Source organism: Siphateles boraxobius, unplaced genomic scaffold (assembly GCF_051911475.1).
Source record: "Siphateles boraxobius isolate OS27281-9 unplaced genomic scaffold, OSU_SipBor_1 130, whole genome shotgun sequence".
NCBI lineage: Eukaryota > Metazoa > Chordata > Actinopteri > Cypriniformes > Leuciscidae > Siphateles > Siphateles boraxobius.
Genome location: NW_027508734.1, coordinates 28,027,594 through 28,045,433, shown reverse-complemented (window position 1 = coordinate 28,045,433; position 17,840 = coordinate 28,027,594). Strand labels below are relative to the sequence as shown.

Sequence of the window (17,840 nt, the reverse complement as noted above, 5' to 3'; positions counted from 1 at the left end):
CAGTGGTTTGTAACTGAATGTAGCGTTACACTTGTACAGTACAAAAGGCACCGCTGGGATTCGAACCCAGGATCTCCTGTTTACTAGACAGGCGCTTTAACCAACTAAGCCACGGCGCCGCTGTGTGATTGGTCGTTACTTGAAGGATCTATACTGCGGTATACACACTGCGTGTTTATAAATTACGAGAGGATAATTCAACGTGCGAGCATGGATGCCGCGGCGATTCTAGGATTTCTATATTAGGGGCCTCAGTCCCCAGTGAGGGATTGATATTTAATATTTTCGTATACTAGGGTAAATGCGCATGAACAATTTAGTAGGCGTATACGCCACCCAACAAGTCAATCCCTGAATACTGATGTCATCTCAAATCATTAACTAACGAGCCATTTACGATTCATTAAGTCTAGATTCATCTGGTCAAGGTTGGCAATTTTTAATCTATTAATCATTCCTTTTTTTGTCTTTCTATTTATTAAAAAATAACGACACATCAATCTATCAATTTTCAAAGCGACACCAAAAAACTACAAATGCGTATACCCTAAGGCTAATAAATGTGTCAAAGTCAGCTGCTGATTTAGTAGAACTAACATGAAAATGACATGAAACTACCACTATAACCAGTAGATGACAGCAGATAACCACTTATTAGCTTATTAATTAGCCATTTCCACACCCCTTTCTTTTCAGGTGTTTTGGTTTTATTATAAATTACTAAAATAACAAATATATATATATATATATATATATATATATATGTGTGTGTGTGTGTATAATATTTATTTTATATATAATTATACTTAATATATTGTAATTAAGTATGAAGAATAACAAGTGTAGGAAAGTCTCATGCCATTTAGATAAAAGGGACAATTTAAAAAATCTATTAAAAAATAAGGGCTTGATTTTTTAATGTTTAATGTAAAAAATGATAATTTTTTTTAAAAAAAATAGCATCATTATCGCTTTCTACAGTGTGGCTTCAGTTCAGGCACGTAAAGTGCTCCATTTTCGCGGGAGGAAACAGGTAACGTTAAGCCTATCACTCAATAAATCCACTCACAATAAATGTCCTCTGCCGCTGACGTTGGCGCTGCGCTGAATGATGCAGACTAAAAGACTTCGCCCCATACTATAGCCTAGGGCCAAGCGCCCGAGGCTCATAGAAGAGTACAATTATGAGTCCTAATAGAGGCCAGATCATTAATGAGCCTCATATAGGGAAATATAGGAAAGCTCCTTCTTTATATGGTATATAAAACTGTAGTTCAGGTTCACCCAGGACCAGACAGACATCGGGCCTTATAGTTGTGGAAATTGTGCTTGGACACTGTATTTATATACGGAAAGAACCCTTGCTTGCAAAGCGGTAACTTCCAGGTTAAAAAACCTCATAAATGTGGATGGTGAGGCCCAGCCAGCCGCCACACAAATATCTTCAATTGGTATTCCACTCGACCATGCCCATGACGAGGCAATGCCTCTCGTGGAATGAGCTCTGATGCTTATGGGAGTGGGACAACGGAGGCCCTTAGGCCATGTGTCCACCAAAGCGTTTTGGCAGCGCAGCGTTTTTTCAGTTGAGGCGATTCGTTGCTATGATACAGAATATCCGCAGCACAGTTTACTGTTAACTGATTTCGCAGATAATTTGTTTCATACAAAAAATTTATTTTTCATCCATTTTGTTCGGTTAGCTCTGCTGGTTGACGTCGTTGTACAGAAAGAATGTTGTGACAGTTGGTCGGTGTGGTATTTGTCCCGCACCTCCTCCACTGTCAATGGGCGGCTGGGTAAAAAGTGACAGTGATGAGCACTACGTTTTACCCAAAGTTGAACAGTCTTCAACTCTCGGCGACCTGTAAAAAAGGCAGAGCGTTCAGCGCTTCAGCATGAAAAAAATGCTCAGCGCCTCATTATGCTCATGGCATTCTAAAAACGTGGCACTCCCATTGAAAACAATTTGAAAAAATGCGCCAGCCGTGTAAAAAACTGCTTTGGTGGACATACGGCCTTAGACTCATAAGCCAGCAAGATAGAGTCAACTATCCAACGTGACAGTCTCTGCTTCATGACCACGAAACCTCTGGTGCGGCCACCGAAGCATACGAAGAGCTGTTCTGACTGCCTGCCATTCTGCCATTCTGGCTTTGCTGGCTGAGAGAGCGGCGCTTTCTTGTGGCAGTTTAGGGAGCGTTTAGGGAGGAAGTGGCACATTGCTTGCAACGCTTTCTGTGCCTCGATGAAACGCTTCGCAAAACCTGGGCCGAACAGGTCGGTGGTGGAGCTGGGGGAGTCCAGGAAGGCGGCCCTGTCTGCATCCTTCATCTCCGTTAATGTCAACCAGAGATGTCGCTCTAGCACCGTCAAGTTCACCATGTTTCTACCAATCATCTGGGGGGTAGATTAAGTGGCGCACAGAGCCAGGTCTGTGGCTCTGCGCAGGTCCCTGAAAGCTTCCGAGTCAGGTCCAGACTCGTCCATAGAGCGAAGAAGTTTGGCCTGAAAAACCTGGTGGACAGCTTTGGTGTGAAGCGCCGAAGCAGCTTGACCAGCGGAGGCGTAAGCTCGGCCAGTGAGAGCTGAAGTAGTACGGCAAGGCTTAGACGGGTGAGCCGCTTTAGCTTTCCATCCCATAGCTGTGGGCGGGCAAAGGTGCGCGGCCACTGTCTCTTAGAGGGGGGAAACTTCTCATATCCTTTCTCCACAGCGCCGTTGACAGTCGAGAGCGTTGAGGAGGTGGAGGGTTTGAGACGAGCTGAATGCGGTGCTTTCCACGACTTCATTAGCTCTGGAAAGAAAGGGGCGGGTCTCTGCTGAGGGGCCTGTCGGCGCCCTTGCTGGAAGCATTCGTCCAGTCTGCTTCGCTTGGGTTCCTCTGGCGAAGACCAATCGAGCCTTGGAACTTTGGGGTGGTACTTGGTGTGTTTCGCCCGCAGGAACCTGGGTCTAAATGAAGTTCTGGGTAATAATTTCCCCCTCAGAAAGTCACTGCTTGCGAGGTAGTACTTTTTCAAAGTTCAGGAACTTTCGGGGGTGAGACTTGGGCGCTGGACAGAGACGCGGGAAGTCATTTTCGACAGGGGGTGCGGGGGTGCTGGGGGGGTGTTCCGACCAAGCAATTACAGGAACGTGGTTATAGGAAAAAGTCCACTTCTAAACTGTAAGGGGTATACAGTTAAAGACCCAGAACCAGATATGAAGAATGAAGACCCAGAGTCAGAATTATAAAAAATTTGAGAAAATATTTATTGAAGATAGTTTGCAGTTTCATCAGCAGAAGTCAGCTTCAATACGCGCACAGGAGTTCGTAGGCCGCCCCGCTTACAGTTACAAAGATCACAGCAGTTATACGATTTCCAAGGTCTAAGCTACGTCATTGCTTACAGGATGAATGATTCTCATTGGCTATGAAATAGATAAACAACACAGTAATTTTCCACACATATACAGATAGACTGAAGCATATCTCCATCGATTATGCAGCTGAAGTTAGGCACGTCATGACCTTCCAGGTCACAGATTTGGGTTGCTGGGCGCCAGCATGTCCAGAACAACAACTCAGTCAATCTCCAATAATGCCAGTGGTTCCTTAATCTGTAACCAAGAAGACTAACACACACACCGACACACAGCTTTTCCAAGGTTGGATTTGGCCAGGCTCTCACTATAAACAGGAGAGTCCTCTCAAAACATCAAGATAATGCGTTCTTTCTCTCAAGGATAGCTAAACTTTAGTCAAACTGGAAAGAAAGGCTTTAACAAAGAAATGGCCCCTTAAACGATTGGCTTCAATGACACCTATATGTTTTAATACATTGAAGACCTTTCTCAAACACAAAACAAGTCCCTATTTCATTTCTGGAAGCTGTGTTAAATAAGCAAGCACTGCATTCAGATATCAAATACAGACATTAAAGAATACATGAAAAGAACATTTCAGTAATCACACTGGTAACTTATATAAATAAAGTAAAATCTCCAGAGAACTCATTCAATTCATTTGATATTTAGAAGGAAAAATATTGATTAATACCTTAATTATAATCAATCATTACATATACATTGAAGCAGCAGTGGATTCCGATCCACCCCCTTCAAAACAGATCTATTAATTACTACCAACTAGAAAATCGCTATATAAATGCAGTGTTTCCCCTAGGATTCTTTTTTAGGGGGGGGGGTGTACTGCTAGTGTTGCGGAGCGGGCGTGTTACGGATACGTGGTGTAATTTTTTTGCAATCAAAAAGCATGTCTAATTAATTGAAATCATGTATTATGAATCATTAAACAATACTTTTTTTTAAAATATATGAAAAAAAATGTCACACTAAATAATTCTGCGCTAATTCACACTAACACTAATTCTGTGTTGTGTTTTTTCTGGTTATAAAATGAAGACATAAAACAAAAATTGTATCATTTATCATCAATTTTAATCATGTGAAATTAAATAAACTTTTTGTCAAATAACTTGCTGCACAATGAGCTTTACTGTTAAAATTAAAACATGGATTATTCCTTAAAAATTTCAGTTTTGATGATAATTTATTTGGATTAGTGTTAGTGTATTATTACATTGGGACATATCTAAATTCTAATGTACAACAGTAATATATTTCTGTCAAGTTAAACCGAACTTTTATTTTGACGGGTTGCCGTGAAGACCTTTTGAGTTTCTGTGTGTTTATGTCATGATGATAGTTGTTCTCAAATGAAGCGGTTAAATGATCACGAAGTAGGGTTGGGAACATACTGTCTATGGTTGGGAATCGTAAGAAATTTTTCGGTTCCGATTCCGGTTCCGCCAAACGATTCCGGTTCCGGTTCCCATTCAATAAAAATTATTAAAACTAATACAAATAGTAGTACGGGGAAAATACACAATCCTTTTTGTGTTTTATTTCTGATAGGCCCTACTTGTCAAATGAGTTTAACAGACTGGCAATGTCAACAAATGCAACATATTATTTAGCAATATTTTTTTCTGAAGGAAAATAAAAAATGTTGCATTCTCAAGGATAATTTGGGACCTCTCCTATATCTTATTGTATATCCAGCAGTGGAATACCCTCTCAGAAGGGGTAGAATATGCTTGAACACACATGTAAGATCCAGACAGGTGAAACATAATATTTTTTAAATCGGTTTGAATGATTGATTTCTGTGAAACTTCACTTGTTTCCTTACTGGATTAAAGTGCTCTAGCAGTTAATAAACAGAAATGCATGCGTCTTGCGGAAGAACATTGTAGCCGGAGCTACTTCTCTATGTTTATGTCAATGACGCGAGTGAGTCACGCAGGCACTGGGCTACTCCGCAGCTGTGCCGAACCGACCAGTGTAAAGTAGTCTGAGTCTAAACGCTTATTACAGCCTTACCGTAGTGATTCAGGATAAGACAAAAACACGTTTTGAAAAAAGGCATTCATGATGTAATCGCTCATTATATACATTTTGTAAATTCTGAAGCGAATTTTCGTTATTTGAAGCGACTTTCAAAAGGTGATTAACTGTTTTAACATCAGTGTTTATTCTCGAACTATAAACTTTTATCTCAGTACTTCTGTGATCATTTGAATATTTTTAACACAGAAATATCGATACTGTGTTGTTGAAAAGACAGAAAGTAAAGCTAACGTTAGCAGCTAGATGTTTCATGTCAGCGACAGCGCAAACAGATTTGAATGTCCCGGTGTGAAGTTTTTGTCATTTAGGAATAAGATCGCGTGGGTGTTTGAATCGAGATCGTTTAAAGATTAATGGTGCAGCTCTACTGTCTTATTCTCTCTCTCTGCGTTGATATCTGACGCAATTTTTTTTAACTTGTTATACGAATAGCGCGAGGGACAGTGCATTCATTACAATTTTAATATTTATGTGGTGAGACGTCGCTATTAAAGGATAAGCTCCCAGCACTTCGTCCACACATCGCATCAGAACCAAAAACACTACCGGTTCTGCATAAGAACCGGTTCTCGGTTCCCAACCCTATTACGAAGTGACTTTCAGAGTGGATCTAGAGCCTGGAGAGGAAGTTCATGCGTTTGTGTCTTCATATAGGCCAAAAAATAGCGCAAGCGTCACACGTGCTTCAGTGTGTGTGTGTGTGTGTGGTAAATGAAACTGCGCGTCGGCGGCACCATTCATTCACACAGAACATGCAGGATTCGTATTTAAATAGTCTTTGTGTTTTAATATTCACACACACTAGTCTACATCGCGATTTGATTTCAAGTGTACTGAACTGCTTTCTATTTTTTCCTCAAATTTACAAATTCCGTGAAATTCCGCGTTATACACTAAATTCCTTTTTTATGACTGGATTTCGTCAGCATTTTGGGGGGGCGGGGGGTCGTTTTGGGGGGGGCGGGGCGCCCCCCCAAAACAATGGTAGGGGAAACACTGAAATGTAACGAATTATTACTACTCTCCCTCAAAACCTTTGTTCCATTTGCATTCACGCAGGCCAAATGGCCATAGTCCATAGGAGGAGTAAAGGAGTGATGCAAGCACGGCAACGATCTTTATAGTTAAAATCAGAAAACAAATACACACACAAAAAAAATGGAATCTTTTGGCCACTTCAGGCTGAGCTGAGAGCTGATGCAGACGCTTTTGCTTTCAACAAAATAGTGTCCACAACTCATTCTCCCCTCAGTGCACCTATAATAATAATAATAATACATGTTATTATTTACGTTTAACCCTCTGAGGTCGCCGGCGCGTTTTGCTGGATTTTCTTCCCACTGTAGCACAATAAACTTAAATTACTTCGTCATTTATGCTCGTAAAAAAAAAGGAAATAATTATGAAAAAAAATGTGTGATATTTCTACTTATTTAGGCTATGTGTCCCCTTACAATCAAATCAAAACATTATGCTTTTGAATAAAGAAAATAAACAGGGTGCGCTTTCTTCCTCTCCCTCTGAACTTTTTTTTTGACCACGCCAACGCGCGTAAAATTAGAGTTTTAATTTGATCACACCAACTCGCGCAAAAGACATTGACATGCAAATCGTCCACACAAATAGCAATTACAGGTAACAAAAGCAAAGAATAAAGCTTATGTGCTCTTTGAGAACTTTAATGCACTCAAGTGCACCAGAAACACTTATCAGCCTTCTGCAAACTTCTTGCCACAGCCTCACAAGGTCCAAACATAGCCTCGCCCTCGTATAACATCATAACATCTTATTGGCTAGCACCGGGAACGACAGAGGCTAGCTGGTCCTTCTCGGGCGTAGGGGCTGTAACGTTACCTCTGGATGAGTCAGTTGGAGAATTATTCTCGCTAGTCCTCGGCCTCGTGTTTTTGGGGTTGGATTGAAAAAAATCCAAAATTCTCTTTTGAGACATTGCTAACTAATTATCTTGCTATATCGCTGATATTGATATAGACTAACGTTAGGCTATCAATAGCAGCTTTTAGGTGTTTTTTTGTTTTGTTTTTTGTGCTGCGTAGAATGAATCGTAATCGCGTGATTCGCGTCAAGACACCTGATTGGCTGATACTACACACTGAAGATAAATTAAATATTTTTTAGTTAAATAATTACTAAAAATATCCCTCTCTTCATCCCACACCACAAACATGACATACAACATGTTGTGGAAAAGAAACAACAACTAGAGATATATTTTATAAGCTATCATTTTATTTTCATCACAGTTTGCCAACAGGGGGTGCTGCAGCACCCCTACTTCCCGCGTCCATGGCGCTGGACATGATTGGTTGAGTTCATGCCGTATTTTGATTGGTTGACTCCATGTAGCATTTAATTTCAACCACCATTTAAAAATCTGTTGCAGTGTGTGGAGTCTAATTTGCCTTATCTTCACGGTACTTTAGACCGCGGTTTCTGGGACAAATTGTTCCAGGTAATTTCGGTGGAAATGTGGTAATAGTAATAAAAATGCTTGCCAATAAGAGGTTTAATAATTTTGAGACTTCAGAAGTCATTAAAAGTTGCATTTTCAGTTGAATTTGGGGAAACCACTTGAAACATTGTATTAAGCTATTCCAATTACTTTTGTTTGATTTGCAAACAGCAGAAAGTCCATTTTTACATTTTCACTCACAGGCCACTGTGGCTAGTGGTTTTCCAAAGTTACCATCCACTCAGCATTTTCACTGGCCACAATTTTGACATCGATACCATGGGGGGAAAAGTCCCATTTAGATATTTTTAATATTATCTCATAATTTGGCAGACGGTATATTAGGCTGCTATCACTTTAAGACCTGATGCATGCATCCATTACACGTAAAACATAACTGTGTTTACATAAATACTCAACAAGGCCGGCAATTTGACATTATTTTGTATGTATTGGGCTGTTTAAGCACTATAAGCAGTGAAAAACAAGGATTTACAACTACGGGAATTAGTAAAATTATGCGCAATACGCACAATCCCAAGCTTAAATTTAAACCCTGTTACACCAACAATATTCATCCAGAGAAAATGTAACAAGTGCGTGAGGGTAGGTGGTTGGGTTTGTATCAATTCGCTTTCGGAGAGATCGAGAAAGCGCAGCCGGTATTGTGTATCTATTCTGCGGAAAATTAGTATTGGAAGGATTTCAAATATGTCAGTATCTCGAAAAACCTATAATTTGGACAACCCTACATTGTACTTAGTATATTATTTCAGATGCCTTTTTAAAAAACTACTATAAAAAATGTTGGCCTGTATAAAATTCAAACCTGCCAAAGTGTCTAGTAAGAGTGACTGCGTTACACGTCACCGCTGAAAATCCACCCTTATTTGGCTGGAGCCACCCCTAAAATGTAACCACTATTATTTTTATTTTTTTACTGTGTTTCCAAAGATAGACTCACATACACACATACAACACAAAAAAGTATCACAATGTTAAACATGTTTGGACATGTACCATGGTATAAAGAATCAAACTGATTTATCTAACATTGAAACTATGATTTCAGTTGGGTGAAACATCAGACAAACCCACATTTTCAACATTAGTCAAATCCCTCGTTAATATATTAACTAAAAGAACAAATTAGCCTACACAGAATATGAAACTAATTAAATGTACAGCAGACTAGCAATTTTATTTACAAGGTAAAAGGGACCATTATGAGTAAACAAGCCAATGTGACAGAGAAAAACCTGCCATCACATGCACTCATAAATGGATGGATAACAGTGAGAAAAAAAGAGACAAGAACAATTCTTAAAGTTCAAGGCACAAAACATTTCATGTGAACTCATGTCTCAAAAAGTAGGTACAGGTCTGCTCCACACTTGATTGCAGGTTTTAAATTTCACCTGAGTCTTCCCATCTGAGCTTTCCTCCTTTGGTTCATTCATTAATCGTAATTGCTTTTATAGTAAAATGAATCTTAACAGAATATGGTCACATTACTGTTGCATTACAACGAGGTTAATGTAGTTTGATCACATTGTGTTTGTTGAAATTTCATTACAATAATTACATTTCTTTTTTAAACATTTTTATTAAAAATATCTGCAATCATTACATTAGGTACACTTATGTAAATAAATGTACGCACACACACACACACACACACACACGTGCGCGCACAAACACACGCACACAATCATCTTGACGTTTCCGTAAGACAACTTCCTCACTCTCAATTCTTCTATCTCTTGTTCTTGATGTTTTTTAACCTAAGCCAGAGAGAGAGAGAAATCATCTTTCAAGCCGTTAAATTAAAAATAATGTATACAAAGATACACTACCATTTAAAAGATGCATTATAAAATCCTATATGATTGGAAATATGAGCTCTGACCTCTGAAGCAGTTCACTAGTAGACACAACTCTATTTTCATCTTCACTGTTGGAGTCAGTGTCGTCTGAGCTGCTATTGGACGACTCCACCCTCTTCTTCTGTTTCCCTTTATGCTTATGTTTTTTGTTCTTTTTCTTCTGAGAAAAGATAGAGAAACAATGTCATTTCTAGTTTTGTCACTCAGACTGAATAAATCTGTTCCAGAAAAAAAGGTACCTTTTTCTCTTTTTTGTGTTTCTTGACTCTGTGTTTCTCTTTATCTTTTTTCTTCTGTTTCTTCAGCTGCGGTGAGTGTGCAGGTGGCACAAGCCCTGATGAAGAGAGGAACAATGTAAAGCTTGATGTTAGTATTAAAGACAGGCAGTGAAAAATTCTAGATGAAAGAGAAAATGTAATAAAGCAAAAATTACTGCACCTGTATATTACCATATATTACCAAGTATAATATATATATTGTTGTAAAGAAACTATGTCTTGTGAGATTGAGCTGAAATCATTATTATTTAATGAAATAAGTTAGTATTATTGCTTCTACACGTAGTTTCACAGTGTTTTTACATCAGGGGTGTCCAAACTCAGTCCTGTAGGGCCACCGTCCTGCAGAGTTTAGCTCTAGCCAGACTCAACACACCTGCCCGGACGTTTCTAGCCTATAAGACCTTGATTAGCTGGGGGTCCAGGTGTATTTAATTAGGGTTGGAGCAAAACTCTGCAGGACAGTGGCCCACCAGGACTGAGTTTGGACATCCCTGGTTTACATGATCAATTGAGGGTGGTGGTAACGGTAGTGGTTACAGTGACTGACCAGGGGGTGGCAGTCTGGGGCCAAACTCCTCTTCATCCAGGCCAAATTTAGCAGGAGCATTATCGTAGGACTGAGTATTTTGTGCTGCAGTTTCAGCAGATGGCATGCTCTGGACTGTAAGATGCTTCAAATCTGAGGGGGAGAGAAAATAAATTCAATAAATGATTATGACAATGACACCTGAATCATTGAAAGAGGTTTTTATGGAACTTCTCATATAAAGCATACCTGTCACATGGCTGATGCCAGTAACAGGAGTGATCGGAGCCGAGATAAGAGGGTTCACTGTCCCTGCACCGCTTTGGACAGGTTCAGATGTTGGAAGAGCCACCTCGTCCTCTTCCTCGCTACAATCGTCAGATGACGATGAGCTCTTCTCATCTGACGAGCTGGCAAAGATGGCTTTAAAGAGATCCATTGGAGGCCTTACCTCTTCTTCATCCTCTTCCTTCTCCTCCTCTTCAGTCTTTTGTTCAATCTGCTGCCCATCGGACAGTTCCACTTTTACCTGCACAGAAATGTGATCATTACATTGAGGTTTTGCTGTATATAGTACTAATTTAAAAAAATACTTTAGCTTCAAGTTAGGTGAAAACTTTCTGAATTTATTCTTCAGGGGTGAAGAATACCTCTGGAGTGACTGAAGCATGTGGAGATTCTGTATGGGTCTTGACCCCAGCTTCATTTTGCTGGGCCGCTGAAACCTCACTGCGAGTTTCACTGAGGAATGCACTGAGTGGGTCTTTAGTTTCAGATACCTGCCCTGGTACATCCCACCTGGATTTCTTATTTGAGACTTCTGGAGTCAAACAGGGAAGGGTTGTGCTGGGGCTGGGTGTTTTGGGAGCACTCTGGGTCTCCCTGCTGTCCGTTATGGTCAGGAAGTTAAAGACTGAGTACTTATCTCTCTTTATTTTAGGCATTCCCACTACACTAGACCTGTGAAAACAGACAAGATAAATGAAAGAGAAATTTGTTACAAACCTTTCCTAATTCTAAAGCAATAATAATAATAATAATAATATGTAATCATTTAATTACATTTGTATCTTTCCATTAATTTAAAGGTTGGAGGAAAACACCTTACAAAAAAAAAGTTGAATTGCACTAATAGAAAAAAATAAACAGACAATGCATTAACAGTAATTGAACAGTGAAAAACAAAAACAATTTTCAATTAGGGCAATTCAACAGGTTTTTTTTTGTATTAAAGACCTTGTCCTTAATTTACTCCAATAGTAAAGGACTGTCTTTAGATACAGCATATGATTTGATCCACAAGTCTGCGTCTTACCCTGGATAAGGGTTTGGCACATTGAATCTTTTACACAATAGTTTATCAGGGTGCCACTCAAATGTTTCTCTGGTCAATTTCCCAAACATCTTCATCTTCACAGCGGCCTGCTTGTCATCCACATCATTCTAAAGAGAGTGAATATTAAAGTACCATTGTAACAAAAACAAGTTGCTTAACAGTGGACAATACTGGAAATATAAGCACCTTTTTAGTTACATTTTAACCAAACGAATTTCCTGAACTTATGTCAAAGGTGAAGCTCCTAACCTCTTGATCCCGTGTGACCTCCACATTGTCTGTGTCATCCTCTTGTTTGCTACGTGTGAAGCGTGAGGAGAGAGAAGAGTTGCTGGGCTTATAGAGTAACGCAGCTCGTACAAATTCGTCCCTTTCTCTCCCTCTCTCCCACTCCGTCATGGAGGAGTCCAGACTCGAGTCCAGGGCATCTACAAATAGTGCGGAAATCAGGTATTTAGCTAAGCACAGATTTGGAAAATCCAGGCTAAATTAGACCAAACATAAATTCTTCAAATTCACCTTTATTGCCCTGTTTGAGTTTGTTAATGTACAGATCGTAGCGGGCCTGCTTCTGAGGATTGTTTGAAAATGGTTTAAAGGTTTTGCTAGCATCTGCAGTGGGAGCAGACCAGGCATTCAAAGCCATCTGGGTCTCAGAGGATGCCTGAGGTTGGATTGGAGAGGTCATGCTCTGAGTGTGGGAATCAGGATGTGGGGCGTTTGACTTGAAACGGCTGGACAGGGCCTGCAGAGCGGCGGCTTTAGCCGAAGCCACCACGGCAGCTCGATCCGCAGCTGAGGAAAGGTTTCCCGCTGGCCTATTCCGTCCCTCGGCTGCTCTGCGGAACTCATTCAGACGCTCTCTGTCCTTACTGTCAAGCAACTCAAACACAGAACTAGGGCCTATAGAACATAAACAAAAGTTGGGGTTATAAATTGTATTAAAAGGAGTAGTAAACTTCATTTTTTTAAAAATCTTAATCTTATGTTCTATGAGGTCCACTTATAATGTCAGCAAGTTTTTTACATCAAAAAACACCCTAATTTAGAAGTAATAGGCTATTTTCTATCATGTTTTTGCACAATAGTTTTGCATTTTAAAATAATTTTCAACATCCCCCCTATTACCAGGAGGATTTTATTTTTGAAAACTTATGATTAAACCTACACCTCAAATACGAAGGATAGTCCAGCATGGTAATTAATCATCTATATTTATTCCTTATGTATTTGTGAGGTATTGTTTTGTATTTCATTACATTAAATTTGTGTTGAAACAAAGACGCTAGTTAAAGGAGTTATTCTTTGTAAGTCTTGGTTGTGGCAAATAAAGTTTAACTACTTGGAATTATCACATTTATAGTTGACAAAGGATGACTGTTTTGTGTAAATGAATTATGAATGAATGTATCATCGTTTGTCGCACTGTCATTCTTATATTCATTGTTAATCATTTTCAGTAAAGGGAGTACATATAAAATAATCTGTAACAGACAAAGGTATGGTAAAAACACTTTTACTCACACTTGTGTTGTGAGTGACATTACTGTTGGATCCAAAATATAGTCAGCACTGCATCATCTTTTATTTTTAGTCTCTTTGAAAAGCCTGTCAAACTGTCTTGTTAAAAAAACGAATCTGCAGTAAAATAAAGCGAACAATCGAATAGTGTCTTACTGAAGCGATCTGGAGCATGAGTGAATTGGTGGGCGGGGCTAAGAAGCAATGATGTAAAAGTAGGCGTTGATCTTCTGCAGTGGCGTGTTTTTTGCACTATGACGTCATACTGAGACTAAATCCAAAACAAGTTGGTTTGGGAGCTTGGTTTCAATAAACTCTGTTTTTGGACTAACAAGGAAGTTATAGGATCCGAGACGTACAGGATATTAAAGTTACATATACAAGAAAAATGTAATTATTAATCCAGTGACAGAAACTACGTATATGGTTGACACAAAGTAGGTAGTGATATTGCCACTCGTCATACAATGGAAAAAAAGGTGACTATGCAGTGTGTAGCAGATACTGCCACACAAAATTATGTCATAAGAGATGACAGATGAAAGCAAGAACTAACAGTAGGTTCTACTGACTATCAGTAGGTTCTTTTTTTGGTATGTATTTGTACAGTTACGCTTACAAACTCTCTCTCCACCTCCCTACACTAAGATTTTGAGTGATTCTTTGGCCAAAAAAAAAGGGAAACAAAATAAATTTAAAGATAAATTTGACTGATAGAATTATTTTTTTTACAAAGTTTCTATAGGTATTGTGATCATATTATTATTGTGAATTGTTTTTGTTCAATCGTGTAATGAAAATGTGACAGCTCTGATCTGAATCGACCTGCAATCACAAATCTATAATTCAAATCACTCTTAAAACAAACACATACACAGAGACATCCTTACCCTCTAGAGGCGTTTCTCCCAGCATGTCACGTCTCTGAGCAGAGTCTAGATTGTGACGACCCTGCTGTGGTTCATCCTGTGATAGGTGTCCACGTGAAGCCTGCAGTGCCTGGGCAACAATAGGACTGACGGAGGATGGATCAACCACAGGACGGAAGTAATGTACAGGCCGATAATCACGGGGCAGATCAGGGGGAGGATAGACCTAGAAACAAAACCAGTGAGCCTAATTTAACAGCGCAACTTTTTCACACCAAATAAAGTAATAAAGGAACTGCCTAGTGCTGTACATTACAGTTTTCATTTCTGCGGCTTGGGAGGCCCATGTAAACCCCTCTAGAATCCTGCCCGAATACGCCACGTCTCTTTTTGAGTCTGTAACAAAAAACGTATACATTTGTCATAGAGGAGCCATATTTCCTGCTAAGCCTACAATTTCACATGAAACAGTATGGTCACATTACAAAAGACACTCAAATAGCATCCAGTTCTGACATCCTGATGCAACATAAACGCATCATGACATTATGAGGACACAGCCAAGGACTTCATGTCACCAACCCTTCTTCTTCCTGGTATACTGCTGGGGAGCAGTCCATCCATAGAGCCCATCCCCTGGCTCTTCTCCGCCCAGCACAGCATCATAGTTGGACATGGAGTCCTTATGATAAATATCGGTATCTTCCTCCTCCATTGCACCAACTCCAAAAGCCTACTCACATATACAATGATGTCAGCATGTTTCTTCTAATGGGGGTGCTTTAGTTTTAGTAGCAAATTTAGTTTTCTAGGCCATTACTGATCAGCACAGTGGCGTTACCTGTCCTCCAATCCCGCCCCTGCGTTGCTGTCCTGACTTTTTTTTGTCTCCAAATAAGCTGGTCGCTCTATCAGAGTGAAGCGTGAAGAGGTTTATATGTCCTGATCCTGATCCGCCCTCCAAGGCCTGTAGAGGGTTCAGCCCTCGGTAACCCAGACCATGGGAGTCCACTTTAGGGGTGAAGTCCACTGGGATCACATCTTTGGGGGCAAAGGTCACATTCTCTGGAGCAAATTCATCATCGTCCTCCTGAACAAAATTAAAAGGTTTTTCAGTATGATTAAAATCTGTCCATTCTTCACATAGTAATCACATAGGTTGCAATATGTCTGAATCTGAATCCACTGGAGAAAATTGTGAATAGCAGTGAAGCAAAGCAACAGACCCTGGTAGGTCACATGACTATTGGTGCTTTTCCACTACACAGTACCATTCCGACTCGACTCGCCTCGCCTTTGTTTGGTTTTCCACTGTGTAAAAGTTGTACCTCTACCTGCTTTCCGGTACTTTTTTTTGTATCACCTCCGGCGAGGTTCTGAGCGAGCTGAGGCGATACTAAAATGTGACGTGAAAACACTGCACACTGCTGATTGGTCAGAGAGAATCGTCACTATTCACTGCATCATCATTGCATGCGCCAGACGGAGCGGTTTTTTCAGCAGTGTTTCATTTTGCTGCCCTCAGTCTCTCCTGAAACAATGTTTGTCTTCTTGCTGTGAGAAACAGCCACATCCCGAGGATCAAAAACAGCATACACTCGATTTCCTCCATTGTCCTGTGTGTGTGTGGGTAGTGAGTGTGTGTTGCGTAGAAGATTACGTCACAGCAGTTTCCTGTGGCATCGCTATGACGACCAGGTACTATTGTGTAGGTACTATCTGTAATGGGAAACGGAGCGAAAAGCGAGCCGAGTCGAGGTGAGCTGGTACTGGTAATGGAAAAGCGCCATATGACAACATGATGAATGTGTTCCAGACTACAATCATACTATAACATCCTGTTTACTGGTCGCAAAGTAAGTACTTATTCAAAAGGAGTACCTACTCAGAGAGTATGCAATTTCGGATGTAGCCACTTATACATTTCAAATTAATCTGATCAGAAGCCCAAACATTAAACAATATCCACCTCGGACTCCTCAGATCCATTGGGCGGCAAAACACAGCCATAAACTCTAACCGCATCTGAAAGACAAGAAAGAGCAAAGCTAAGCTTCTTGAAATGTTAACATTGTGCTCAGCACATCATTATCATCTTTTCCAGCCCTAAAACCTAAAAATGTCACTTCAGCTAAAACAAAACGTCTGTGATATCTACTCTCATCACCAATGTTTTGCTTGGGTTGCTTTCTCTTCAGTCTTGGTCCGACTCCCTGGCCATCTTTCCAGCCCATTTTTCTCAGCAGCTCCACACCAATAGATGACCTAGCAATCACACAACGCCATGTAATAAGTTTAGCTTTCAGTTACATTAGAGTTAGCCCATAATAATTAAACTGATGCTTACCTTGCAGGGGTGATAAGCTCCTCCAGCAGTCCAGTGTCTCCAGGTATCAGAGCAGCAATAGAGCTGACGGCTCGTGCTTTGTCTTTTAACTGATCCTTCCTCTCCGATGCAAAATCATCTGTAGTGACAATCTCTCTTGGGGCAATACCATGCTCACCAAAATCCTTATACAAAATATATTATGTATTATTAGAAGAAGAAAAAAAATACACGCCAAGAACGTTACAGGTATCTAGGCACAGTAGTGTTGACGTGGGAGAACCGAGAATTCACACACTAACCTCCTCATCCATAAAGTCCTCTGGTCTAGCATTCGGTCTCTCTGCCTTTTGCTGTCGAGTTGATAGAAATGTTGATGGTGCCCAGCCTAACGGACATAGCAGATTAGTTAAACAACAAGACCCGGTTAACAGAATCAAAAGCATTACTGCACTGAGCGAGGTTGGCATTGACCTTCTTTAGTGCCCACTGTGTTAAAGTAACCAGCGGAGAAGCCACCAGTGAAAGCTCCATGAAATCTCTTGTAGCGGCCCTTCTCATCTTTAACCGTCTGCTCGTGCACGGGGACTGGCTTTCTGCTGGGTTCATCTGAAATACACATATAACAGTTACGAACAACGTAGAATTCATAACCAGGAACGTGTGAAATTTCTGAGCCAGCTGTTTTCATTAAATATTCACAGCTCTTATGCATCAAAAACCTGCACATTTAAAGAAATAACAGTTACAATGTACAGGTAACGTTAGTACCTTCTTCCAGTGGCTCTAAAGGAGTTCCATAAGATACGAAATCCTCATCGCTATCTTCGTCGGACGCCATGTTTACAATAAGTACGGTGGCCGCGTGAACTCTTGTTACTTCCGATTCGTAAACCAATCGTTCTTTTGCCTCGGACCTTTCCAACGAATCAATTCAGCGGGATCATCCACAAGACCGAAAGTGCATATGAAGTGCCATTTGGGACTGGGCCCATGAATCGTCCCGATTGGTTCTCGAATCAACTCAACAACATAAATGATTCATAATTGTTCTGATTGTCGGATTCATTAATTCATAGTAAGGGTATTTGGAGTGATAAAATGTTCGACAGATGGTGCGAAATAACACTTTTTTAAAACGTTGTATTTTTCAATGTACCCACAAATTATACAGAGGTTCTAAATAAACCGTTTTATACATGTATTC

General features: G+C 40.1%; 1 protein-coding gene and 1 non-coding gene across 3 annotated transcripts; both read right to left on the bottom strand.

The window, feature by feature from the left end:
* Positions 1 to 45: 45 nt before the first annotated feature.
* On the bottom strand, positions 46 to 119 carry trnat-agu (transfer RNA threonine (anticodon AGU)). Its single transcript has one exon. It is a non-coding gene; the product is annotated as a tRNA-Thr (tRNA).
* An 8,937-nt stretch (positions 120 to 9,056) lies between these two features.
* gpatch1 (G patch domain containing 1) lies at positions 9,057 to 17,549 on the bottom strand. 2 transcript variants are annotated; one of them, XM_077228957.1, is made up of 19 exons: positions 17,405 to 17,549; positions 17,108 to 17,242; positions 16,936 to 17,021; positions 16,655 to 16,818; positions 16,475 to 16,572; positions 16,277 to 16,332; positions 15,149 to 15,397; positions 14,890 to 15,040; positions 14,624 to 14,703; positions 14,329 to 14,533; positions 12,437 to 12,820; positions 12,167 to 12,345; positions 11,897 to 12,024; positions 11,232 to 11,541; positions 10,831 to 11,110; positions 10,603 to 10,734; positions 10,014 to 10,108; positions 9,798 to 9,934; positions 9,057 to 9,672 (listed from the first exon to the last, which is right to left on the bottom strand). In XM_077228957.1, the coding sequence occupies exons 1-19, from the start codon at positions 17,472 to 17,474 to the stop codon at positions 9,645 to 9,647; spliced, it is 2,967 nt and encodes a 988-aa protein (XP_077085072.1). In that variant the 5' UTR covers positions 17,475 to 17,549; the 3' UTR covers positions 9,057 to 9,644. The 2 variants fall into 2 exon arrangements, with proteins under 2 accessions (XP_077085072.1, XP_077085073.1); XM_077228958.1 differs by having other exon boundaries at positions 9,798 to 9,931.
* Positions 17,550 to 17,840: the final 291 nt, after the last annotated feature.